At 34.4% G+C, this 27,237-nt stretch overlaps 1 protein-coding gene across 1 annotated transcript in view; it reads right to left on the bottom strand.

The window, feature by feature from the left end:
- ADAMTS6 (ADAM metallopeptidase with thrombospondin type 1 motif, 6) overlaps positions 1 to 27,237 on the bottom strand; it is a 336,516-nt gene that overhangs the window by 299,012 nt on the left and 10,267 nt on the right. The window contains exons 3-7 of the mRNA XM_011966761.1: positions 26,163 to 26,527; positions 15,557 to 15,725; positions 8,369 to 8,580; positions 7,792 to 7,875; positions 7,132 to 7,277 (exon numbers count right to left, since the gene is read on the bottom strand). Coding sequence (XP_011822151.1) covers positions 7,132 to 7,277; positions 7,792 to 7,875; positions 8,369 to 8,580; positions 15,557 to 15,725; positions 26,163 to 26,527 — 976 coding nt within the window. The remainder of the gene's footprint in view (positions 1 to 7,131; positions 7,278 to 7,791; positions 7,876 to 8,368; positions 8,581 to 15,556; positions 15,726 to 26,162; positions 26,528 to 27,237) is intronic.

Here is a 27,237-nt window from a genome sequence, read left to right as displayed (position 1 = left end):
GAGACTCCGACACACACAAGAAAAGCTATTAAAACCAATAAATGAACTTAGCAAGATTACAGGATACAAAATCCATATACATATCTATTGCATTTTTATATACCAGTGAAAAACTATTAATATGGAAAATGAAATTTTAAAAAGAGTATCATGGACAATAATATCAAAACATATGACCAAATGTATAAAAACACTGAAAACCACAAAACAATGCTGAGACAAAGTAATGAAAACCTAAATAAATGGAGAGACAGACTTTGTTCATGAGTTGGAAGACTCCATATTGTTAAGATGGCAATTTGCTAGACCACACTCCAGAGGAGAAGATTACATAAAGTCATGAATACCAGGAGACAGAGATCACTGAGGGCCATCTTAGAAGCCTGCCTACCACAGACTTCTAAGATGCTGTGTGACCTTGCCAATCAGTTAATTTTTCTGTGCTTCAGCTCTCTCTTCTGCAATATGGAGAAAACAGCAGTACCTATCTCATGCAGTTATTTAAGGTTTAAATGATTAAGTGTCTGTAAAGCACTTAAGTATCTGGTATTTGGTTATATACATACATCAATATATCCATAAAACCAATATAAATACTTAAGTTACTATTCCTTAGAGCTTAGAACAATACATCCTTCTTTAACTATTTAATGGTGCCTACTACAAATAAGGTACGGTATTTATTCAAGGTGTGCATAAAGATAACTGATTAAATTTGGGTACTGAGGAAAAAGTATCTTCTTGTTTTCATTTTTATTTGAACTTCAACAAACACACACAGGTAATGCCTGAGATAACCATAATCCTGTTTCACCAGGTCCTAATTTGTGCCTATTTTCCAGACATAACTGTCAATGGCACGCTCTTTCAGTTTTTTTTGTGGTTTGTTTTTTGTTTTTTAAGATGGAGTCTCACTCTATTGCCCAGGCTGGAGTGCAGTGGTGCAATCTCAGTTCACTGCAATCTCTGCCTCTCGGGTTCAAGAGATTCTCCTACCTCAGTCTCCTGAGTATCTGGGATTACAGGTGCATGTCACCATGCCTGACTAATGTTTTTGTGTATTTTTAGTAGAGACAAGTTCCACCATGTTGGCCAGGCTGGTCTTGAACTCCTGACCTCAAGTATTCCTCCCACCTCACCCTCCCAAAGTGCTGGCATTACAGGCATGACCCATTGCATACAGCCCCCCTCTTTCACTCTTAAAAGTGTCCCAGTGTACACAAGAAATTAGAGTCACTCCAGTTTGTCACAGTCCTAGACTGAAATGGAAACTGAATCTAGATAAAGACTTTTGAGTAAGAAATCAACAAGGCATGGACAAAAGGAAGGGAAACTGAAGAGGAGGAATATGGGCAATGGGGGTGGGTAGATATAGTGGGCAATAGAGTGAGACCCTGTCTCAAGAAAAAAAAGAACAAAAGGTTGGTTTAATATTCTAAACCAATCATTGTAATTCACTGTGTTAATACACTTTTAGAAAGATGAACTATATGATCGTCTCAAACAATTCAGAAAAAGCAGCATGGTAAGAGAAAAATAAATGCTTCAAAATGCCCACATAACAAAATTAATTCACCCACAATCTGAATTCACACTTCCTATAAACCTAATATATTCTTTAAAAGCTTAGTGAAATAAATATTTAACTGGTCATAAAACAGGTAACTGGCATTTCTTTAAAGATTTTTAAAAATCCATAAATGAATACCAAATAAATGTTAATGTATCACATTTAACTTCCCTTTCCTCTATCTGTTCTAATACATTACCATGAAACCAATATATAATCCTGATAAACACATTATTTAAAAAATAAGAAAACTTGTTTAAATGCAGAGACTGCAGGCCAAATTTTAACAATAAACCACTTTTATAGCTATTTTTGTACTCCCAATTGAAAACATTAGGTGACTTTGGAAATTCTAATTCCTTTATAATCCAGCAGCACCAAAGCAAACAGTCATGACCCCTTAAGAGGATAAATATGCCCATTTTAATTAAAGACTAAATTATTTGACTTGGTGTGCAATTTTTGCATCTGTATTTTAAGACGTATTTATAAATCCTGTGCTTTTCATTAATGAAAAACTGTAAAAGTATAATAATTGACAAATAGCCTATAGAGGCAGTCTTAAAAGGTGTCTTGAATTCTCAAGAATTTAGGCTAATAAGAGGAATGAAGTATTGATACATGCCACATTATAGATGAACCTTGAAAACACTGTGCTAAGTAAAAGAGGCAAGTTACAAAAGACCACATATTGTATTATTTCATTTATATGTATGGTCTAGAGGTAAATCTATACAGACAAAAAGTACATTAGCAGTTGCCTATGACTAGGGTAGGAGTGGGGACTGAGGGGAATGTGGGGAATGGAGGATGACTTCCTTTGGGAGTGATGGAATGTTCTAAAATTGATGATAATGACGATTGCACAACTCTGTGAATATACTAAAAACCAATGAACCGTATACTTTAAATGGATAAAATGTATGGTCTGTGAATTATATCTCAATAAAGCTGTTACCATAAAAAGAACTTAGGCTATAATTCCTACCCTAAATATAAACTGTTATGTATTATTATCTTAAAAATGGAAAAACCTGATTCCAATACTTTATACGAGAGAAAGCCAAGAAATGTATGCATTAGTGTGTTCATGCTAATTGCTAAACATTGATGCAAATATACTCCACGTCTTTGAATTCCTACTGAATTTCAGACAACAAATAGATTTCTTGAGTATTTTACCACAAAATAGATTTAGATATTGGCTTGACTTTAAACTTGTGGTGGATATTTCCTGACTTCATTTGAAAATTTAATTAAATTAAATAACCTGTCAACTTGCAGGTTTTTATTCCTAAGTAGCTATTAATTTGGTTTATCAATAATAACCTTAATAAAGTATGGCAGGCAACACATATCAAGCCACTGCTAGATTTAGCCATTTTACAATGTTTAGATATATCTAAATATCATTTGAATACCATAAAGACACACAATTTTTGTCAATTTAATAATTTTAAAACAACAAAATACAAAGCTTAATAAAGATAATTTGCAAGTTTTATAGCAAGTTAGCTTTTTAACTATGTGTGTACAGTCTTATTTTGCCTTCAAAAATTCTGCTTCTAGAGTTTCAAGTAAGGAATATTAATCATTTCTTGACCTAGGTATATAATGTTATATTTCACCACTGATGTATTGTGAATTTCATTCACTAATTTAGGTGAATATTAATCATCACCAAATAATTCTAATAGATCTTAGTCTATGAAAGCAATCAATACCAGTTACTAATACTGATATTTTAACTAAAAATATAGATCACAAAAATGAAAGATCAGTTTTATTATTCTATTAATGCATATTTATAATATATGAAATATAATAAACTATAGAAATATTGCCATATTTCTACAAATGTATACATTTTAGCCCTAACTTTGGTATTCAGAGCTAAGATGTCAGGTACTTAATACAACATAGAGAGGTAATCATCATTTTAGGAAGTGGCTTAAAGCTGCTCTTTGGTATAGCATAAAGTTAAGATTTGATAAATCTAGGTAGTGATAACAGGTATTCATTATATTATATATTATTTATTATGAACAATTATATAGAACATAGTATATGCACACATATGTACATATAAAATACACATATATAATATATATAAATAATTTTAATATGTTCTTTGGTGTTCATTCAATATTATTGATATCAGAAAAAACAACATGCAAAATTCCTTTATTTTCTTTCTCTCTAGTCAGAGTGATCTGATAGCTTTGCAGGGCACAGTACATTTTAAATGTAAATCAACAAAATAAAACAATAAGATACAATTTTTAAAGAAAGGGATAACATTTTGAGTTTTTAAAAGTAACTACTGTTACTTAAGTGATTGCAATCTCAAATGGCTTTTGCATAAAACCTTTGAGTTCCTGGGACAAAATTTGGCCCAGTGGAAATAAACATATCAATCATTTTTCCTCTGGCATTCTTTTTTTTCTTTTTTTCTTTTTTTTTTTTTGCTCACTCTGTCACCCAGGCTAGAGTACAGTGGCGCAATCTTGGCTCACTGCAAGCTCCACCTCGCAGGTTCACGCCATTCTCCTGCCTCAGCCTCTCGAGTAGCTGGGACTACAGGTGCCCACCACCACGTCTGGCTAATTTTTTTGTATTTTTAGTAGAGACAGGGTTTCACCATGTTAGCCAGATGTTCTTGATCTCCTGACCTTGTGATCTGCCCTCCTCAGCCTCCCAAAGTGCTGGGATTACAGGCATTAGCCACCGTGCCCAGCCCTGGCATTCTTGATACACACATTATACATTCTCCCTAGTGAGTTGACATTTCAAGCAAACATACAACATGATCTCACTCATAAACAGTCGGGTCAAACCCCTGAACATGTTAATAAGTGAGTTATATCAACCAATTTTCAACAGTAATATAAAATCATCTGTGGAATTCTCAAAAATATTTTTACAAAAATTAGTAGTATGATTTAAACACATGTTGGATTTCAAAATAAGAAATATATAAGAGAGTCCAACACTGGTACCTCTCTTCTGATCCCCAAAAACTAACCATTTTAAAAAATATTTTTACAAAAATTAGCAGTATGATTTAAACACATGTTGGATTTCAAAATAAAAAATATACAAGAGAGTCCAACACTGGTACCTCTCTTCTGATCCTCAAAAACTAACCATTTTTAAATATTAAAGATGATACTCCTCTCATTTTGATAAGTCACTCTGTGGCCCTAGCAATCCAAAAATAATTATAGACTTTTAAATAGGCTAGAAGTTACTTTGAAACTTTAATAAGAATTCAAAAAAGAATTATACACTGCTCCAAAAAGCATTTTTCTAACCTCTGTTACATTAGCCAATCTAAAATAATATGATATGAACTCTTTGAACTACTACTCTATTAAATCCTGAGATCATTTCTAGTACTAGTCTGATCATTAGGAGACAAGTTTAAAAAGAAAATTTTCGGCCAGACACGGTGGCTCATGCCTGTAATCCCCAGTACTTTGGGAGGCCAAGGTGGGAGGATCACGAGGTCAGGAGATTGAGACCATCCTGGCTAACACGGTGAAACCTCGTCTCTACTAAAAACACAAAAAATTAGCTGTGCATGGTGGCACGCACCTGTAATCCCAGCTACTCAGGAGGCTGAGGCAGGAGAATCACTTGAACCTGGAATGTAGAGGTTGCAGTGCCGAGATCGCACCACTGCGCTCCAGCCTGGACGACAGAGCGGGACTCATCTCAAAAAAATAAAATAAAATAAAATAAATAAAATAAAATAAAAAATAAAATTTTATGTTTAAATCTCAAACTTCAAAAAGGTACTTGAAGTAGCTTACAAAAGCAAACAAGAGCCCTGCAGAGAATCAGGAAAATATCCAAGTGAATTCAGAGTAAAAAGTTGGACAGCTGAATGTTGTAGCCAGTGCAAAGAAAGGTGGGCTAACTGCCCAGATGTACTCTACTACTTGAATACCTATATACGTGCTTGGTGTAACTTCTGTCATTTGAGGCAAAAGGTAAAAATCCAATGGAGATATAATAATGCAAATGTGAAGTATTGGGAGCCCACTGTGTGTCACATTTGGGAAGAGAGAAAGAGCTTTACAAATATAAATACAAAAGTCATGTAAATATTTATGATCATTTTGTAAGCTATATACAACAACATTTTCTTCCAGTAATTTCATTGACACTAATCAACGTCCATATTTTTTAACAGAAAGGTTTCTACATTTGCACAATTCCCAGTATATTTTTAATTCCTTAAGTATATTTAAGAATATTCCAGACCACAAGACTCTAAGGGGTTGCAAATTTTATCAGACTAAAATGTCAACGTGTATTTATATAGAACCATATGATGTTTTTATTCAGCAGGCATGTCATAAACCAGATTTTCTCACTTATGATGTCAGGTAGATAAAGTCAATTAAAGTGACTATAACTATAAAAAAAATTCAGAAATTTCACTGTACGACTCAGTTACTCAAGAAATTTTTCTAAAGTTTACATTATCTTACAGGATCTCAAGATTCTAACTCATATACTTTGTATTCCCTCCCTAGAACCTAATGTAGGGTCAATGAACATACCACAGATGAAGCGTATGTTAAATACTGTCTTGCAAATTGAAATAATCATCATACCAAAGACTATAATGCTTCCATTTTGCTTATTGTTTATTGTTACTTTTTATTTTAAAATATTGATAAGAAGTCAAAAGGCACACTTATCTTAAAATAATTTAAGTATAATATTTCTAACCAATTATAATTAAGAGTATTAAAAACTAAAACAGATAGCATCATATAATCAAAGACAGAATCACCAGGATCTGAGCCGTATTCTTTCACTTACTAGCTGAGTAATCTTGAGAAACTTACCTACCAGTTCCCTCATTCCTAACATAATAACACTCTCTACAGAATTGTTGCTGGAGAGTAAAGAATAAAATGGATCTGAAAACAGTTTTGTAAAATTGGAAAGCAATATAAAAATTCAATGGGTTATCATCAAAAAATAATTTTGCTTGAGAGACAAGCTGTTCAACACATAGTGTAATCAATCTGCTTCTTTATGTTTATATATCTTAATTAAAGTATTTTAAATTAGATAGACATTCAAGTAAGTTGTATAACTGCCAGTGTCCTCCTCTCTTTTAATAAACTTTAACACAACTGGAAGGTAAAAATAGTTAATATATTTTATAACCAATAATGGTCACTTTATTTTTATGATATATATTTTCTCATATGTTTTAATCTTGTTTTAGTGTGTATTTTGTTCAGTTAACAAATCATCTACATGCTTTCTATTAAACATTATGAATAGAACTTATCAGTAGAAGGAAAGTCATTTATTAAATTTCTAAGTCAAATTTTAATATTTTCTTTTTTCTTATTTGGTTCATTTGATGCAAACACAATAATAGTGTAATACATTCTTTCCCAGTAGTGAAAAATAAATTACCATTTTGCTTTCTCTATACTCATTATCTGAATGAGGCTTTAGATAGAACCAAATTTATTACAATAGTGAATAAACACAATAATCAATGGAAAAATACTTGCAACAAACCATACCTAGTAATAAGAACTGCATTATCGTGGTGGGCAATCCCATTTTCTGGAATGGTGTTTCCATCACTTTGGTGGGAGAGAATGGATTTCTGCCATTTACAGAAGCTATCGAGGGACTTGTCTGCATGGTGGTTTATCTCCAAGTTTGGCTGCAATACAACATGCATACCAGAAATGTTCCAAACAAATTACTAAGGTCAGTTGTTAAAACTTTTGAAGACTAAAGTGGGAGTATAATTAGAAGCAGTGGTTTCTAGGAATAATCTCTTGCCAATTTTTATTTCTGTAATATCTGACCTAGAGCTCATTTGGTATATTATTGAACAGATATTTTTTTCCAGTTCCAGCTGTAATGATAACGTGAACATATGTGAGATTATCAACATAAAAACTAAAGAAAACCATTATTATAAGATATGCCATGCAAATGCTCACCCTTATACTGAAACATAACTAATCTATATAGCTTTAACATAAAAGGCATATTCTTGTAATGTATTTAAAATTTGCTTAAGATATTAAATGTGTAGAGCTAAAACTCATATCCAACTAGAACTTCCTAATAGGAGCAATAATAAAACATATTATTTAATAATAAGTAATTCTATAGCTCTATAGCCTGTCTGTTAAGAATCTTAGACTTATAAACTAACACATTCTTACCTGATCTTCTGTGAGAACAATTAAGCGGGCCACTATAATATTCACAACGTTTCCTAGGCTGGAATCACGGTAAAGTTTGGCAACCTGACCTCCAGAAAATAAGAAAAGACACAAAGTCAGACAAAAATCATAGGGTGATAGTTTGATTTTTTTAAGTGCTAAAACAAGTTTTTATAAATTTAACCACTGTATACATTACTCTGTATCACTTAGAACTCTACCCTCAAGGTGCCTTGGTAAAAGGTTTTTATACCAGTCTACCTCAATAAATATTTTCTCCTAGACATGAACTACAGCATGGAAATTAGAGGGTGAGCTGATGTTTCAAGTTAAAAAAGAAAAACAAAACCCTCAAACAAGATTTAATGATCCACTAAAACTGTCGTATTATCTAAAAATGAATGATAAGGTCATCTTTAAATGTATTTCTATGGAATTGAAACAATACTAGGCCAATCTTTTACCATTTTAGACAGGTAAATTCTTATCATTATTAACTTCACAGCAAAAATTTGTGACCTTAGCCAAAAACACAACAAATATGAAATAAAATATTATATAGAGGGATCAAACTTACAATATTCATCACACTCAAAATGTAATGTTCAATGTCTTTGCGGCCATGGTAGCCCACCATCATTTTATCTGCCACTACCAATGTCTCCACAAACCGTTCAATGCTCACTGATCTCTTCTGTCTGTGGTGGTTATGTGTGTTGTTATTTGGTAGTGAATAAGAAAAAGTGGATGTATCATTCAGCCACCAAGGTTTGCCACTTCTTGTGAAATCTACAATAAAAGCAACCAATTCAGGAAAGTTCACTAATTAAACATATTTATTTATAAATCTTTCATGTAGACATGCTTCTCATAAATTATCTAATATATTAAGATTTTTCAAAGGGAAGAGAATGAGAAAATGCAGTAGTGAGAAATAAGTCTGTAAATTTTTGAAAATAATGTTATCTGAAATAAAAATTCAACTGCTCATGAAAACAAAAAAAATCTAATAAATGAATTAATAAAAATAATTTTCAAATAATCATTTCATATTATTCCAGTAATTATATCTTGATACATTTAAATTTAGGATATATACTTTAAAGAATCATTTAAAGTTATTTAAAAAGCATCTAGAGTATGAACTTTTGAATCAGTCTAAGACAGCTCTGATAGAGAACCCTGATTTTGCAAAAATCTATTTCAAAGATACTTTGAGCATTCATTTTAAAACAAGATGCTTCTATTAAGCTATTTTAATTAGAATCAATTCTACTGCTCTAGAAATCTCAATTCTAAAAGGCAATGAATTACTTTTTTCACTTAGGTCGGCAGTCTACAACTATTTATTCTGACAGAGTACTCAAAATACTTCTTTTCCAAAGCCTAGAAGTAAGAGACATTCAATTAGAGTTGAAAGATCACGATTCCAGCATAATTTGCTTTGAACCACATTTAGTACGAATTGCAATGTATCCTTTGTTTTCTACACATTTGGTTCTTCAGTATAGAAGCAGCCTTTTAGTGCTACGGCATTTGTAAACACCTGCCTCACTGATTATCATCTTCATTAAATAAACTTGAGCATGTAGAGGGCCTCTGTATATCTTCCACATCCTTATATTGAATAGGAAATCTTTCTCATCCCCACTATTGAAAAATTTAGTGAGGAATAATTAGATTAATATATATGATACACTTGACAGCAAGAGTAACTATTCTCATTTCTCCAACTTCTTTAGCCTTTCTCTTTAAAAAATTGCATTGGTAGGTGCTATGGTTTGAATATCTCCTCCAAAACTCATGTTGAAACTTAATTGCCATTGAAACAGTATTAACAGCTGGGGCCTCTAAGAGATGATTAGAACTTGAGGGCTCCACCCTCATGAAGGAATTAAAAGCATTATTGTAGGAGTGGGTTGGTTATTGTGGGAGTGGGTTCCTGATAAAAAATAATGAGTTCAGCCCAATTTCCTCTCTCTGTTGTGTGCACTCACTTCCTCCTCTTGCCTTCCTCCATTAGATGACCCTCACCAGATGCTGGAGCCATGCTCTTGGACTTCCCAGCATCCAGAACCATATGCTTAGTAAACTTTTACTGTTCTTAAATTATCCAGTCTCAGGTATTCTGTTACAGCAGCAGGAAACGTGTTAAGACAGTAGGATGAATAAATTTTAGGAAATAAGGTGGAAATGATCATAAGACCCATCAGTTAAATACTCCTGAAACTCCTAAAGTCAAGAGAAGCAAAGACATAAACACCACTTCTTATTTCAATAGTATAGCCTCCAGATAGTAAGTGTTTCTCTATATCCATTTGTGGCAGACAGACTCTCCAGATGGCCTCCATGACCTCTGTCTCCTGATGTTCACATCCTTTTGTGATTTCCTCCTTTTGAATATGGGTAGGACCTGTGACTTGCTTCTAACTAACAGAATACAGCAAAGATGATGAGATGCATGTGACTTTGAGTATATTAGTACATGATTATGTTACATAATATTGTAGCATTTACCTAGAGTCTCTCCCTTGCTGACTTAGAGAAAGCAAGCAATCACATTGGTGAACTGACGCTGGCATCTGAAGACAATCATCCAAAAACTAAAGCTATCTATAACCACAAAGAACTGAATGCTGCCAACAACTATGGGGGTAGAGAAGTGGATTCTTCCCCAGTCAAGATTCCAGATGAGAATTCAGCCCTAGCTGAGGCTAAGCAGATGACCCATCCATGCACAGACTCCTGACCAACAGAAACTGTGAAATACTAAAAGTATACTGAGTAAGCCACTAGGTTTTATTGGCTAATATTATTACAAAACAGCTGAAAGCTTTTCCACATCAATATAACTCCAATTTCTCCTGCTCAGTCCTCTGTGATCATAAAACCACTCATGTATTCAAGTCATGCCTAGTCTCTTACTCTGGCTAAACAGTTTAAATGTCCAAATATAGGATTTTATTTTCATTCTTTTGATCATTTCCCCTTCTCTGACCCATTCAATTTCTCCTTATTTTTATTTAAAATATTGTGAAAACAATTAGACATTATTGTGCAATAAACACAAAGCAATGGTAGTTCTCATTTAAAATGTATTCAGGTCAGGTGTGATGGCTCACGCCTATAATCCCAACACTTTGGGAGGCTGAGGTGGGTGGATCACCTGAGGTCAGACCTTGAGGCCAGCCTGGCCAACATGGTGAAACCCCATCTGTACTAAAAATACAAAAATTAGCCAGATGTGGGGAGGGCGCCTGTAAACCCAGCTACTCAGAAGGCTGAGGCAGGACAATTGCTTGAACCTGGGAGGCGGAGGTTGCAGTGAGCTGAGATGGCACCTCTGCACTCCAGTCTGGGCAACAAGAGCAAAACTCCATCTCAAAAATAATGATAATAAAACTAAAAATGTATTCAGTGTAAGGTAATTGGTGTTATCATCTTTGTTATTGTCCTAATTTTCAACATTTTAGTTTTTAAAATTTTTAGTTGGCTTGGCTATCACTCTAACAAACTACAAATTATTTGAACATTAAAACTATATATTTTTATTTATGAATGTCCATCAAAGGTATTTTATATATAGCATATATAATTATATATTCAATATTTTATACATATACACATATACTGAATGAATAAAATCAAGAGAGAATATCTTCAGTTTCACTTTAAAAATTAAATTAATCCAGCATAATTAGCTCATTATAAAACTATGCATTCTATAATTGCCAATTGACTTCTTAATGTTAAGCTTAGTGATCTGTAAGTACTATCTTTCTTAGTCTAAAATAGAAAACGAGATTAACTTGCTTTATTTCAAAATAAAGATAGTAGTTCTTCAAGTGATACCTGTTACAGATGCTTTGCTTAATTTAATTTTGATTAGATTATAGCATGTTAGGAAAATATTGCTCATAAACACATACAACATGGTAACTTTTTCCCAAAATCAATATATGGATTTCATTGCCATTTGAAATAAGATTTTAACTTTTTGATCAATACCAAAGTGTTTGAATATATACAGCCATTCACTATTATTTCATTAACCTGCTTTATTTTAGTACTTACATAGTACTTACTACTTCTGGACAGTTGGCCATATATTTGTTTGTTTGTTTGTTTGCTTATTTAGTTAACTGTCTTTCCTCACTAGAATATAAACTCCATGAGAGCAGGGACTTTTTCTGCTTTATTTATTGCTGCATCCCCAGCACCTAGAATAGCCTTGCATACAGGAATTAAATGAATATTTACTTAATGAATATATAAGTAGATAATGAAGATATAGAGACGTAATAACATCTATTTCAATGGACTAGAAGAATACTTAGTTATCTCTGGGTGTTGGAATAAGTAATTTTCAGTTTCCTTTTTTCCTTTTTGTCCTGTATTTTCTAAAAAGAACATTTATTACTTCTATAAAATTTTTAAAAATTCAGAGTTTGAATCTAATTAGAATGGAAAAAATTAGTATCTGAATGTAAAATAAATATATCCAGTGTCAAGGGGGTTTTCATATCTTATATTTTGACATAAACTTGAATTCCAGGTAATAGGCTAACTGGCAGTGTATGCCTATAAATTCACATCTCTCACTTGACCTATGCTGTTGAAACAGTATTACAATTAAGATGTTAGCCAGACATTTCCCAAATTTACTACTAAACACAAAACATTTTTTTTTTCCAATTAAGTCTAGTAACACTTGCCCAGAACATAGGGAAATACTATTTTATATTCCCAGTAATAGGAAGCCAGTGAAGTTTTTCAAGGTGTGTGATACAGCCAGATTTAGGGGACAGATTTTACTGAAAACAAGAACACAAACCTGGAGGCAGAAAGCATAATTAGAAAGTCAGTATAGTGGTCTCGTCAAGAGATAATGAGGGTCTAAAACAAACAGACTAGAGTTCGGGGTAGTAGAAATGGCAAGTGAATTGAAAACATTGAAATGGAACACTGTTTAGGAAATTCTCACAGTAATCCAAATGAGAGATGGTAGAAGAATCTTTCCCCAAAAGGACAGAATTTTATGACAGCCATAAGAATGGATTTGGAGAAGTGTTTCACTAATGCGTAAACCATTAAAAAATAAGGATCTGCCTGACTTAAAATAATGTGATACGTACTTCAAAAAAGGATAATTTAAATATGAAAGGATTAAGAGATAAGCTTTTCAGAATATGATAAAATCTTTAAAGATTTTTACAAAAGGTGATCTTCTTTACCATCATACAGTGAAGGTTGGCATATTATGGAAAAATGATATAATAATTACATTATAATAAACAACTGAATATTTAAATCCTAGTTTTTTTTCTTTCTTTTTTTTTGAGAAGGAGTTTCGCACTCGGAGTGATCTTGGCTCACTGCAACCGCTGCCTCCAAGGTTCAAGCAATTCTCCTGCCTCAGCCTGAGTAGCTGGGACTACAGGAGCGTGCCACAATGCCCGGCTAATTTTTGTATCTTTAGTACAGATGGGGTTTCACCATGTTGGCCAGGATGGTCTCGATCTCCTGACCTCGTGATCCGCCTGCCTTGGCTTCCCAAAGTGCTGGGATTATAGGCGTGAGTCACTGTGCCCAGACTGAATTCTAGTTTTTAAAGAATTTACATATAGTTATACTTACAGTCTAAATGTTGTTAAATATAAGATAAACTTATTTCCATAATGTTTCGTTTCATTACTCAATACAAAGACCCAACAAATCTTCTGTTTTCATTATTAACTATGGAATTTTATTTCAAGTTTTAAGTAGATTCACTGTAAGTTGTCTTTTTCTGGTACCAACAAGGACCTAATTAACAGCCTCAGAGATTACTCAAGAAGAAAGTGTGCAGAATGAGAATAGTAGGTTAAGAAAAGAAGACTTAATACTTAAGAAGAAAACAAGCCCATGAAGAATATGGAGAAGAAACAAAAGGATGATGCATATCATACACTAACTCACAAGGCAATCCTTTCTTTCTTTTTATTTTTTATTTTTTGAGATGGAGTCTCGCTCTGTTACCCTGGCTGGAGTGCAGTGGCATGATCTGGGCTCACTGCAACCTCCGCCTCCCCGGTTTAAGCGATTCTTCTGCCTCAGCCTCCCAAGTGGCTGGGACTACAGGCAAGCGCCACCACGCCTGGCTTATTTAATAGAGACAGGGTTTCACCATATTGGCCAGGCTGGTCTCGAAATCCTGACCTTATGATCTGCCTGCCTCGGCCTCCCAAAGTGCTGGGATTACAGGCATGAGCCACCACGTCTGGCTAACCCTTTCTATTTTTTACTAAATGTATTCGTTGGTGACTTTACCTTTGCATTAAGCTGAAATCTCTCTCTGAAACATTCTGCCCCTGGTTCTAGCTACTGGAGCGATATAGAACAAATCTTTAAAAAAAATTTTAATATAATAACACTTTAGTGTACTAGAAACAGTCATTTTAATGATAGCTACAGTTTGATTGGGTAACTAGTATGTGCTGAGATGAGCACTCAGAGAGGTTGGGTAATTAATTGGTCCTATGCTATACCAAAGCACATGTTCTTTTTGCTATGCTATGTTATATCCACTGTTTCTCTACATTTTCTCACCTTTAGACTAACATCCTCCTAACTCCTTAGCTCTAGTCTTGCTCTTCTCTAATTCCATCTCCATATTGCTGCCAGAGTAGTCTTTGTAAAACACAAATCTGATTATGTTATTCTTCCTGTTTAAATCCTGTCCGTGGGTTTCTAGTGTACTTAGGATAAACAAACCCCTTAACATGGTTTACAAGCTCTTCATGATGTGGCCTCTGCTAATCTTTCCAGTTTCATCTCTCACAGCCACTTCCCCGAACCACTATGAACCTCACCTTTATCCCTCCAGCCCACATTCTAATATCCAGTTACATGAACTGTCTGTCAATTTATATAACATGACATTCTCCCTTTTGGTTTAGGAGCTTCATAAACGCTGTTTTCTCTATGTGAAACACTATAGTCAATGCTTTCTCCACTTCTACACAGCTACTTTTACTTTTCCCCCAGGCCTCAGCTTAGAAGTCACTTCTTCCATGAAGCTCTCCTTGACCACTGAAGTCTAGGTTTGTTGTCTGTACTGCATATTTTTATAGTATCCTCACTCAGTGCTAACACTACTTTTGAATACTACCTTAAGATTCTTCAAGTCTTAAAGTGTCTAGATTCCTGCTACTAGCAGAAAAATATCAGGCTAAACAAATACTCTATTTGCACAAATAGAGTACTACAGTACCTGTGCAAAAAAGCTATAGCTATTACCTAAAATGAGATGGTTATTTTTTTCCCTTCAACCAAAAAAAGAAAATGAATTTTATATAAATTTAGTTTAAAGACTTCTCAAAGAGCTCCCAGATTGATTTAATACTACTGGTAGGTGGCATTGGGAATTACACCTGATGTAAATGACAAGTTGATGGGTGCTGACTAGTTAATGGGTGCAGCACTCCAACATGGCACATGTATACATATGTAACAAACCTTCACGTTGTGTACATGTACCCTAGAACTTAAAGTATAATAAAAAAATTAAAAAAAAAAAAAAGAAACCCAACCTAAGAAGCAGAGAGAAAAATGTTTAAAAAAAAAAAAAACTACTGGTAGGTGACATCCACTAAAAGGGCTCTGGACATTATAATCCTAGTCAAATTCCTACTTACTTTATTGCTAACCTTACTACACTTGCCATAAGAAAGAAAAAGCAGCAATCCAATACAATATGCTTTCTAAAAGCTGCACACTCACTCACCCGAAACCCCACAATGAGAGTGATCATACAGATGTCGTTGTTGAAGGGCAGACTTTTTGTAAATAACATGAGGGTGGCCATTTTCATAACTAAAATGCTTGGAATCCTCTGTGGTATTCTTTAAAGGTTCAATAAAATATTCTTCATCTTCTGTAGCAATAACACCATGCTAAAAGAAAAATAAACAAATAACTTACCAAGGAGAATAATTTTAAATATTAGTTATCATTATTAACAAGAGCTAAAAATAAATAGACACTTATAAAACTAAAGACAGGGTTAAAACACGTTAATAAAAAAAATTAGCGAATTATCTGTACTCAGTAAAACATTATATAAATGTTCCTATTCTTTAAAAAGAATATTTAAATACCTCCATATGCTATGCACTGTACTCAGCATGTCACATACATGATTTCCTCCAATTTCACAATGACTCTGTGAGGTAACAGAGGTTTTATGTGAATACTAAAACTTATTTCAGTTCCACATTATGCATGTAACTATATCCTCTGTGTTTAGATATAGCTTTGTGATTGAGTTTTGGACAATAAAAATATGGGCAGAGGGTTATATAACACTTTCAGCCCGACCTCTGAATACCTCTGCAGTGGAATCTTCTACTCTCTTTCCTCACTGAATGAAGACAACTCCAAATACCTAGGGTAGGTAGAAACCAAAAAAGAAGGAACCTGGGTCCTTGCGTGACCTCTTAGAAAGCTGTCTGATGTAGACACAGACACACACAAGAAATAAACTTCTATTGTGATAAATCACTGACATTTTGAGGTTTATGTTGCATCAATTAATAAGTTGTTAATTAACACACATCCCATACATCCCCATTCTGCAGATGAAGTAACAGGCTCAGAAGACTTGCCCAATATTATACAGAGGTAAGTGAAGGTACTGGAATTCAAAGTTCTGCCCTTACTTACAGTATTTTATCACCTTATCCCTATCTACTTAGCCAAGTGCTACTCAGTTTAGTTATCTCTCCTCTTTAAAAACCTTCTCGGCCGGGCGCGGTGGCTCAAGCCTGTAATCCCAGCACTTTGGGAGGCCAAGACGGGCGGATCACGAGGTCAGGAGATTGAGATCATCCTGGCTAACACGGTGAAACCCCGTCTCTACTAAAAAATACAAAAAAAAAAAAACTAGCCGGGCGAGGTGGTGAGTGCCTGTAGTCCCAGCTACTCGGGAGGCTGAGGCAGGAGAATGGCGTGAACCCGGGAGGCAGAGCTTGCAGTGAGCTGAGATCCGGCCACAGCACTCCACCCTGGGCGACAGAGCAAGACTCCGTCTCAAAAAAAAAAAAAAAAAAAACAAAAAAACTTTTTCTAGTCCCTAGTCCAAATGGAGTAGCTTCACCCTCCACTGAGCTTCAATAGAGCTAATTCTCAGTATCACTTATTTTCAATTAATTCCACACTGCTTTGTTACATCTCAAGTCTTGAAGTCTTATTTAAAGTTGGTATAAGTTTTCAACTTCATGTTTTAGCTTCCCAATTAGATTATTTGCTTTTTAAGGCAAAGGGTTATGTCTTATATTTCTTTGTATCAGTTACAACCATAGAAAGTGTCCCACATGTAATAGGTATAAATAAAACTTTGTTGATGAAAAAGAATGAGATGGTAAAAGTTATCTGAAATAAGAATTTCCACCCTTGTCTAATAATGTTTTCCTAAGTATGGCACATGTGAGGACTGCTCTTAATCCAACTAATTTACCCTGTAACACCAGATAAAATAAAAACTCTCTGGGTGTATTTCCTCAGCTGGAAAAATGAAAGAGTTGGTCTAAATTAGTGGTTTTAAAACAGCACTCTGGGGAGCCCTAAGGGTTCCATGGAAGTGCCCTCAGGGGATTGCCCCAGACAACAAAGGGAGACCTACATGGCTTGGATTCCTGGGTTTAGGAATCAGTTGTGCTTTTATTAATCTATATATTAAGTTTCCACATAACATTTCATTTGAAAAAGGAGTTTTGCTGCTTTAAAAAGAAAGTTGAAAACTTCTAGTCCAGATAATCTCTAAGGTCCCTTTGAATTCTAAACTTCTATGATTCTGTTTAGGGAAATTCATGTTAAGTACCTCATGCTTGGAAGGAATGATAAGACATAATCAGAGTTGCTCTAATTTATAGATTAAGTTGGCAGTCACCTACATGAAATGAGCTGAGAAATGCAAACAAAAAAAGCAGCCCTGAGTCACTTCATATAATTTTCACCATTGTTTGCTTTAATTTAAGGAAAATAGTCCCTATATTAAATGCAAATACTAGCAAAAATAACATAATATGCCATTAACATATTCTAATACCTCAGTATGAAGTACTTTACCAGGTAGATCAACAATGTGCTAAAAAATGAACACAGTTCCTGCAGAATAGCAGGCAAGTACAAGTTTTGATAAGAGGGATATGTAGGAAGCAGGGTCTAGGCTACAGTCCAGAAAGGCTAGAGACTAAAGTCATGCTGGTCTGTGGGCACAAGAAAATTGAAAGTTACCAGACAAGAAATTTGATTTGCTGGGGAAAAATGAAGTCAGAAGCCTGGTAAGTAAACACAATCTCTAATTTCAAGAATGAAAAGACTCTGGAAGGACAATCCAGAGATTTTATGTTAGGTACTTTGTAAAATGTTTATAACATTATCTCTTCTTAATAACTCTTCGACGTACCACTATCTGTTCCACTTTGTAGATGAGAAACTGAGATGGAGTAAAGTTAAACAATGAACTCCTGTGACTGACTTTGGAGCCAGAACTCTTAACCACTATACTATAATTCTCTTATCCTCTAAGGGCTGTTTCTGTATTTATTTATTTTTTCACAAAATATGCTTTCACAAGTGCCTATCACAAGGCAGATACTATGCTACGTGGTGGGGATACAACAGTGAACCAAAGTTCCAGCTCTATCATGGTACTCACATTTTGGTGGGAGGAGCTAGAAAAAGCTAATTATGCTGGTGCGGTGGCTCATACCTGTAATCCCAGCACTTTGGGAGGCTGAGGCAGGTCAATCACAAGGTCAGGAGTTTGAGACTAGCCTGACCAACGTGGTGAAACCCTGCCTCTACTAAAAATACAAAAATTAGCCGGGCGTGGTGGTGCATGCCTGTAATCCCAGCTACTCGGGAGGCTGAGGAAGGAGAATCGCTTGAACCCAGGAGGCAGAGGTTGCAGTAAGCTGAGATCACGCCACTGCACTCCAGAGCCTGGGCAACAGAGCAAGACTCTGTCTAAAAAAAATAAAATAAAATAAAATTTTTTTTAAAAGCTAATTGATTAAACAAATAAATGATGAAGCAGGTAGTGATAAACATTAAGAGGAGAGATAAAAGCAATCAAAAAGGACAGAGAATAATTAGAGGTGAGAGAATTATAGAAACTATATTGGATAGTTGCAACCATCCTCCCTAATGAGGTGGTATTTAAGCAGAAACCTGAATAAAATGAGGGAGCAAGCTAAACATTTATCTTGGGAAAGGGCAGACCAGATACTGGCAACAGCAAATGCAAAGGCAATGAGGTAGGAGCATGCTTACAGTATTTCAGAAACAATCAGGAGCTACAGTGACTGAAGGGAGGGAAGGGAACAGTGATTATGAGATTAAAAAGGGTCTGAAAACCAGATGATGGAGGGCCTGAAGTTAGTGGGAGTACCAGAAATCTATGCATGCCTGGCAAGAGCCCTGCTCTCACTTACCTCAGTATCCCCATTCACCTTTACACTATCTGCCTCAGGACCATCAGGGTTAATCTCACCATGCGTCCTCTTTCCTGGCAGTATAAATTCCTATGAGAAGCCCAAACCTCACCCCCTGGATTCTAATTCTCATATGATTACGTACATCATGTTTTCTGATCCCATCTCCTACCTCTCCCTATTATTTGAAACACTTCCACTGTGTTCTCGCAAACTCAAGGTCAATCATCAATAAAATCTCCTCTATCCCCAGCTTCATCTGTGAATATTCACTTCATCTTGCTCTAACAAAAACCTGAAGCTCCCTAAATGATACTCTTTTCCTGTAGTCCTCTGGAACAGTGGCTGCTTTCTCTTCTACGTGCCTCCTATTGGACCTGAAGGTAGCGTCAGATGTTCTTGCAACTCACTGCCATTTCCAAACAATTCTTTCTCCCTCCTCAACAAACAAACACCAGCATTGAACCTCGTGCCACGATCTTCTCCCTCCTTTCCCAGTTGCATTTATCTATTGATCCCAAGTCAGTCCCCTCATTCCTTAAAAATAACAGATTCTGGATTACTGTCATTCTCTGCAACATCATTCCTGAAATAGTTGATTTCAATATCTTCTTATATCACAGATTCTTAAAAAACATGTATGTGCATATGCATATACTCTGAATCCCTTTGGAAGTCTAAGGGTGAAACCTAAGGACTCCTCCTCAGAATATTTTAAATGCAGAAAAAATATATAGGAAATATATATATTTACTAAATAAAACCAATTTAGTAAAATACAGTTATCAAAATATTTTTTAAAAAGAATACATATAACTTGCACAACACTTTAAATAAGATCTTCAGTGGCTCAAATAACTTCCACAATTTCACAACAGTGATGAATAAAAATATTTTGAAAAGAATGCAAAAACTGTAACGATATGAAAATATCTGTGGTTTCTATTGGAGGCAAAGTCATATGTACTGCTATCATCCCATATGGTTACCATATAATCCCATCCATGGATCTAGTTTAAAAACTAATGACATAGATGGTCCCTTCATTCCCTGTCCTCTCAATTTCTTGACCTCCTCCCCCTCAAATATCTTGTCCCTCACCTTACCTTTTACACTATGCCCATGGTCAAATCCTAGACTTTGAGCATTATCAATATTTGGAGCCTTCTATAATCTTGATTTCAAGTATCCCATTCTTCTATCTTTCTAAAACTGTCCCTCTAATATACCAACTCCAAGGGATAGTCCTTTTATCCCCATGAGGTCCCATAATCCATTGATCCTACCACATTTTCACTGTCCTTTACCCACCTCATGTCCTCACTTCCCTCATAACCCAGCTTCAATTCCACCTTCAATTCCCTTACCTCTTTCTCACCTCATGGAATCCAGCTGGCTAAACCACAACCTTGATAAGATTCAACTTTGCTGAGCTTGCACCTTTGCAGCTGCATTTAGCCAGAGGAAAATATACCAGAATGCTGACTGGTCTCACTTTAAATTCATTAATAATTTTAACTGTAACTGTAATGCTTCACAGAAATTGTATATTTATCAAGTTCATTCAGTAACCCATTCTCCTGGATAACTCTTTCATGTTTTCTCATCTCTACTTAATCCTCTAAAACCTTCATATTCCCCTCCAATAGACAACGCAAAACCTCCTACAAATTCCTACAATCACAAATACTCATCTACCTGCATCTTATGTCCATAAAATCTATTTTTCCCTATTATAATGGATGAACTATCTATTCCCCTAGCTAAAGATAATTATTCTCTTTGTGTGGAAAATTCTATCATTTCTCACCTATCAAGAACTTCATTCCAACACCTCTCACTCTACCTAATCATTCCCATCTTCAAACAAAACAAAACCTCCTGTGACCATACTTCTGCCTGCTACTAAAAATTTTTTTTGCTTTTCCAGAAGTCCTGAAATAACAGTCTATATACTCTTTTTCTCTCCTCCCACTCCATTTTAAACCTACTCTAATCATGTCATTGCCTCTTCTCCAAACTCTTCTTCACTGAAACTGCTTTTGTCAAGGTCACCAATAACTTCCTCAATGATAAATTCAATGCAATTTGCAGTGCTACTCTTATTTGCACTCATCAGCAGCATTTTCCTCTTGAAATATTTCCTTCTGGCTGCCAGAACATTTTCCTGATATTCCTTCAACTTTATTACTCTGTTCTCTGTTGTTTCTTCTATGTCTCTCTGACCTCCCTGACCTCTCAGAATGCCCAAGGGCTCAGTCCTTAGACCTCTTCTCTATTCAACCTATGCTCCCTTCAAAGCAATTTCATATAATCTCTTGGCTTTAAATGGCATCTATACATTGATGACTCCCAAATTTATAACTTTCTAATTCATATCTCTCCTCTGAACTCCAGACTGACATATCCAATATCCTATACAACATCTCACGTTTAATACCTCCAACTGAATTCATGATATACATCCCCCTACCTACTCTTCAAACAGCTTTTTCATCTCAGTTGATTCCTGAGTCTTTCTCACCTTAATTGATGGGTGTTAGATTATGTTACTTGCTCAGGCCTCGAACTTGTAGTTATCATTGATTTTATTCTGCAACCCCTAAAGTCTTTACGTCTGGCTCCCAGTTTCCTTTCTGACCTCAACTTCCATTACTCTCCCTCACTTTTTCTTGGCTACAGCCATGTGGCCTCCATGCCGTTCCTCAAACACTCTCAGATCATATCTTTGTACTTGAAAATTTCTACCTGAAAATCTTATCCCTCAGATGCCAGCACTTCCTTCCTCCTTTCCCTTAGGGTCTTTGCTCAATACTTTTTCCTCCTGAGCATTTATCACTACTCAATATATTATAGTTTTTATTTATTTATCTTATTGTGTGTATGCCCCACTAGAATGCAAGCTATATGATAATAGAGATTTTTATTTTTGACTATTGTAATCCTAGCACCTAGAACAGTGCTCATTATATGGAAGGTACTTATAAGTATTAGTGAAATGAATGAATAATGAAAAGGGGAGAATGACAACTGTGGACATGACTAAATGAACAGAAAGTCTAATGGGGTCATTGAGCGTTTCTAACTAGCTATATAGTCTTTATAATCTTCAGAGGGACTGAAGATAATCAGTTTTCATGAAATAACAGAATGTAAGAAAATCCAAGAAAAAAGAGAAAGAACTTTTGAAAATTAGAAATACGACTGCTATAATTTTTTAATCAACTGAAGGAAAAGAAGATGAAATCAGGGAAATCTCATAGAACTTAGAACAAAAAAGAAAACAATGGAAAAAGAGAAAACGATAAGAGAAGCAGAGAACCAATTCCAGAAAGAGAGAACATGGAGGAAGAAAAAAATAAGAAGATAAAATTATTAAGAAAATAATTTTTTTAATTTCTCTAAGCTGAAGGAGGGTCTTTATTAAAAGCACCCATCAAATACTAAGCAGAAATTAGGAAAGAAAACCCATAGTTAGACGTGTTATAAATTCCTGAAACAGGAAGGATAAAAGGAACATGCTTTCACTGAGGGAAATTTTTTTTAACTAAAAAAATTTTTTAAAGAAAAAAAGGACAAGAATCTGACTAGCAGCAGACATCTACCTGTGAATCAATGCTAACTTTTAAGACCTTTAAGTATTTTTCCTTTTTTAAAGCTATAAAACCATATAAATAAATTTTATGCCCTATATATTCCCTTTCCCAGTACTACCATCCATCATCATTAAGGAAGATGATTATTTGAACCCAGAATTTCACATTCAGCTAAATTATCAATCAAACATGAGGGCTGCACAAGGTCGCTTTCAAACAGACACAGACTCAGAAACTTTACTTCCCAGTTGCCTGTTCTGAGGTAATTATTTGAAGATATTCTCCAACAAAACCAGGATGTAAACTCAGAAAGAGAAAGATGTGGAACTAATTTAGGAAAGAAGAAGCCCCAAAATGAGAGATGTTACAGAAACTAACATCAAGAAATTAGCCTAAGAAATTAATTAAATGGCTCCATGAAAAATGCCTCCAAAGAAGAATGGAATGTATTTCAAGCAATAGATACAAGGACTAAGGAACTGGAAAATATTGTATCACTTGATAAAGAAACTATGTTTTTTTCTCAATAAGAAAAAGTAAAAGTAAATAGAAACTCCAGAAAAAAATAAAACCTGAGTAAGAAACCGTGGTTCAAATACAAAGCAAATTAAAATATGACATTATATGAAAGTGACAGACTATAATGTTAGGAATTTTGTCCTTTGAATGGTGCAAGAGTCCCAGCACTAAAACTATGGGTGAGGAGATAGGAGTAGAAAACACTGATGATCTCTGCATTAACAACTATTTTATATAGAATGATTAAAAACACAAAATTTATTAAAAGTGGTGGCCTTTGAAAAGTAGAATTAAAAAAAAAAAACACTTGTTTACATATTCCATTTGATTAAAAATGTAACATCCATAGGAGGTGGAGGTTGCAGTGAGCCAAGATCACGCTACTGCACTCCAGCCTGGGCAAGAGTTAGTAAGACCCTGTCTCAAAAAAAAAAAAAAAAAAAGTAACTTTATACAGAATAAGAATGAAGGTAAAGTTTACTAAAACTGGTGTGTAAAAGTGTGAAATATCTGCCCACAAATTCCTTAGGAACTATCAAGGGAAAAAATAGTAACTTCAGAGGACAAACCTGGCAGATCACCCCTTAATCAAATAAGCTAACTTAGTTAACATGGACCATACAGTGTCAATAAGGGATGAAGTAAAATAGAAAGGTGTTAACAGAGGGAAAGAACAAGAGACAAAGTCTCAATAAGGATGAATAGGTGACATTTTGTCATCTCCTTCATTGTAGAAAAGGTTCCATTTTCAACTTTATTCTCACTTTTGAGTCATCAAAGAGCATGTTTCACAATTTCATAAAGTCACCTATATGAAGTTACTTGCTCTGAAGTTACTTGTTTCCAGAATTGAATTCTTTTCTAAACTTCAGAGCTATATTTCTCAAATACCATTAGACATCTTTAACCTTTATTTATTCAGATTCCTCATATTTGCTATATCAAAGGCATTCTCTTCAAATTACTCTCCAATCCAGCTCTCCTCTGACATTCGTTCTCAACTCATAACATTCATATATACTTTCATCCAAAAGAGATATCTCAGCCATCTTCAATTGCTTTCTCTCCTGTTTCTCACAACAAGTTCAATTCTATTTCAATTTTAAAAATATTATTAACTACCTACTATTCTCTGTCTTATTATATGTCAGGAAAGAAAAAATAGGATGCAAATATTTTAAATTTTGTCCTAAAATGTGGTTCAAATTCATTCTATCTTCTTTATTCTCAATGCCATAGTCTTTGAATAGGCCCTTATTGTCTCCTACATGTTCTAAATTATCTTCATATCTACAATCACTCTTCTCTCAAATCCCACAATGGAATTAGTTTTGTTTTGCTTTTTTCTAAATCTTGAATTTGCTCATTTCATCACCCTGTTAAAACTAGCAATGGCATAATTAATGTTAATGCCAAATGTAAATAACTTAGTCAATGACTAGGAATAGCATTTTTCTATGATAATTAATAGTGTGTCATTTTAACATATGAGAAGTTTTAGAATACATTTTGGATAATCTTATTCAAAAAGATAAGTCTGTTTTATAGATAAAGTCCTAACACTGCTTATAGAGAAACTAGTAATGAGTGTACTCAATTTGTCTATAGAAATTAAACCTAAATCTTATAAGCTAAGTAAACATTTTGGCTCATTTTACTTAACAATGATAGAAAGCAGACAATTGGAGCACATTCCTATATACATCTACAGTGAAATGTTTTTCTCCATTGTGTAGTTCTTGATAGTTCTTTCAAATTTAAAACTTATTTAAACCCAACTCGAATTATAGTTATTTTATATTGAAACAGAGAATATGGGTATGTTACAATAAAAAAGAAAAACAGTTTCTGAAACTATTCCTTGAGCATCAAAATGTTTGTACCCTTTTCACAGACACAGCTTTAATGGAACATCTACATTAGCCTGAACAGGGTAAACACAGAAAAGAAAGTATGGAAATTTGCTTTGTTTTGCAATTATTACTATGTGCAACTTTGAACTGTGTATTTACCATTAGACTAGAATGGATTCAAATGCCCAGGATAAACTCTGTAGTCTTGAACCCATTTTCTTTTCTTTTTTCTATTCTTTCTTTAAAATATATTTTTAGAAATGGGGGTCTCGCCATGTTGCCCAGGCTGGTCTTGATCTCCCAGCCTCAAGTAATCCACCCACCACGGCCTCCTAAAACACTGGGATTACAGACATGAGCCACCTCACGCAGCCTAGAACCCAGTTTCTAAGTAAAGTAAGATTTACATCAATCTTCATATAAATACATAAAAAATTATCTCATAGACACTGGTATAAAAGATTCTACTTCGAGAACTCGTAACTATAAGTAGGTCATAAGTAATTTTAAGATATGTTATCTACCAAAGAAAGAGATTATAAAAAGAATGTCAGTGTCATGGCTTCCTGCCATAATACACACATACATACAAACATACCCTAAAATTCTTCAAAAATGACTGAGTTTTGTTTATGCATAAAAGATATCTTATCTGAACAGAAAAACTTAAGTCAAAGGGAAACTTGAAGTTTTGTTCATTCCTCTTCTAATAATAGAGTTTTAAAAGCTGCCATTTGAAAAGTCAATACATTATTAAAAAGAAAATCAAAATCAAAGGCAGCAGAAATAGCAAAAAAAATGTAAACTATTACCTTCCTACTTAAACTACACATATATATAATATATATATTTTTAATCTGAGGAAAGACATTTATATTGCGAACTTATTTTCCCATCAGAAGTTTAAAATTGTAGCATCTACTTACCAACCCAACACAGTTGCTTAAAGCCACTTTAGTTGTACTACGTTGATCTTGCAAATATCCTGTGTAATGACAGTTGTCTAAAAAATCATGTTTCCACTGGGGTCCATCTTTCCCCCAATATTCTACTGTAAAATGTTTGGACACAAAATCTGTATTGAGAGTCAAGTTTAGATGAAAGTGCTTGCCATAGGCTGAAAGTTTAAAAAATAACTTAGATACTGCCTGCTGTGGATCAATAGGGTCCATACTCCGTCTTCTCCTTGAGTGTTTATCATTTTTCACAGTAAAGCTGAGAAACGCTCCATTTTGATCAACCCTTATTGGAATAGTTAGCTGGTAGTGTTCAAGGTAAGTCAGGAATTCCTCTTTGTAATCACAAGGCAGAGAATCCAGAAAAAAAACACATAGAAGAAAAGAAAATTTAACAGAACAAAGAAGCAGCAATATAAACAACAACCATGTCAGTTAAAACTATGAATCGTTATATGTGAGGTATGTACAAAAAAAGTTATATTAAACAAAAATGAAAGAAAAATTTAAAATCTGAAAGTTAAGTTGCAATTATTTTAATATTACTTGTGAAAGACTATTTTACTTTTTTAATTTTTAAAACATGGATCCTAAGAGCTAAATTCTCTAAGAAATATGAAAATTTTACATTGAAATAAAAAATAATGAAAAGCACACATATGTAAAAGAAAAGAGTTTAGCTCAGATAGAATCTGTTTTTGAAAGTTATCCAAAAAAGAATCTGTATAGCCTTGTAGAAATTATTATTTTTTAAGAAATCATCACATGGTGAAACCCCGTCTCTACTAAAAATACAAAAAATTATCTGGGCGTTGTGGCACACGCCTGTAGTCCCAGCTACTCTGGAGGCTGAGGCAGGAGAATCGCCTGAACCTGGGAGGCAGAGGTTGCAGTGAGCCGACATTGCGCCACTGCACTCCAGCCTGGACGACAGAGCGAGACTCCGTCTCAAAAAAAAAAAAAAAAAAAAAAAGTAACTTTATACAGAATAAGAATGAAGGTAAAGTTTACTAAAACTGGTGTGTAAAAGTGTGAAATATCTGCC

This window comes from Mandrillus leucophaeus, unplaced genomic scaffold, assembly GCF_000951045.1.
Source record: "Mandrillus leucophaeus isolate KB7577 unplaced genomic scaffold, Mleu.le_1.0 Scaffold771, whole genome shotgun sequence".
NCBI classification, from domain to species: domain Eukaryota; kingdom Metazoa; phylum Chordata; class Mammalia; order Primates; family Cercopithecidae; genus Mandrillus; species Mandrillus leucophaeus.
This window is presented reverse-complemented; position numbering and strand designations above follow the sequence as displayed.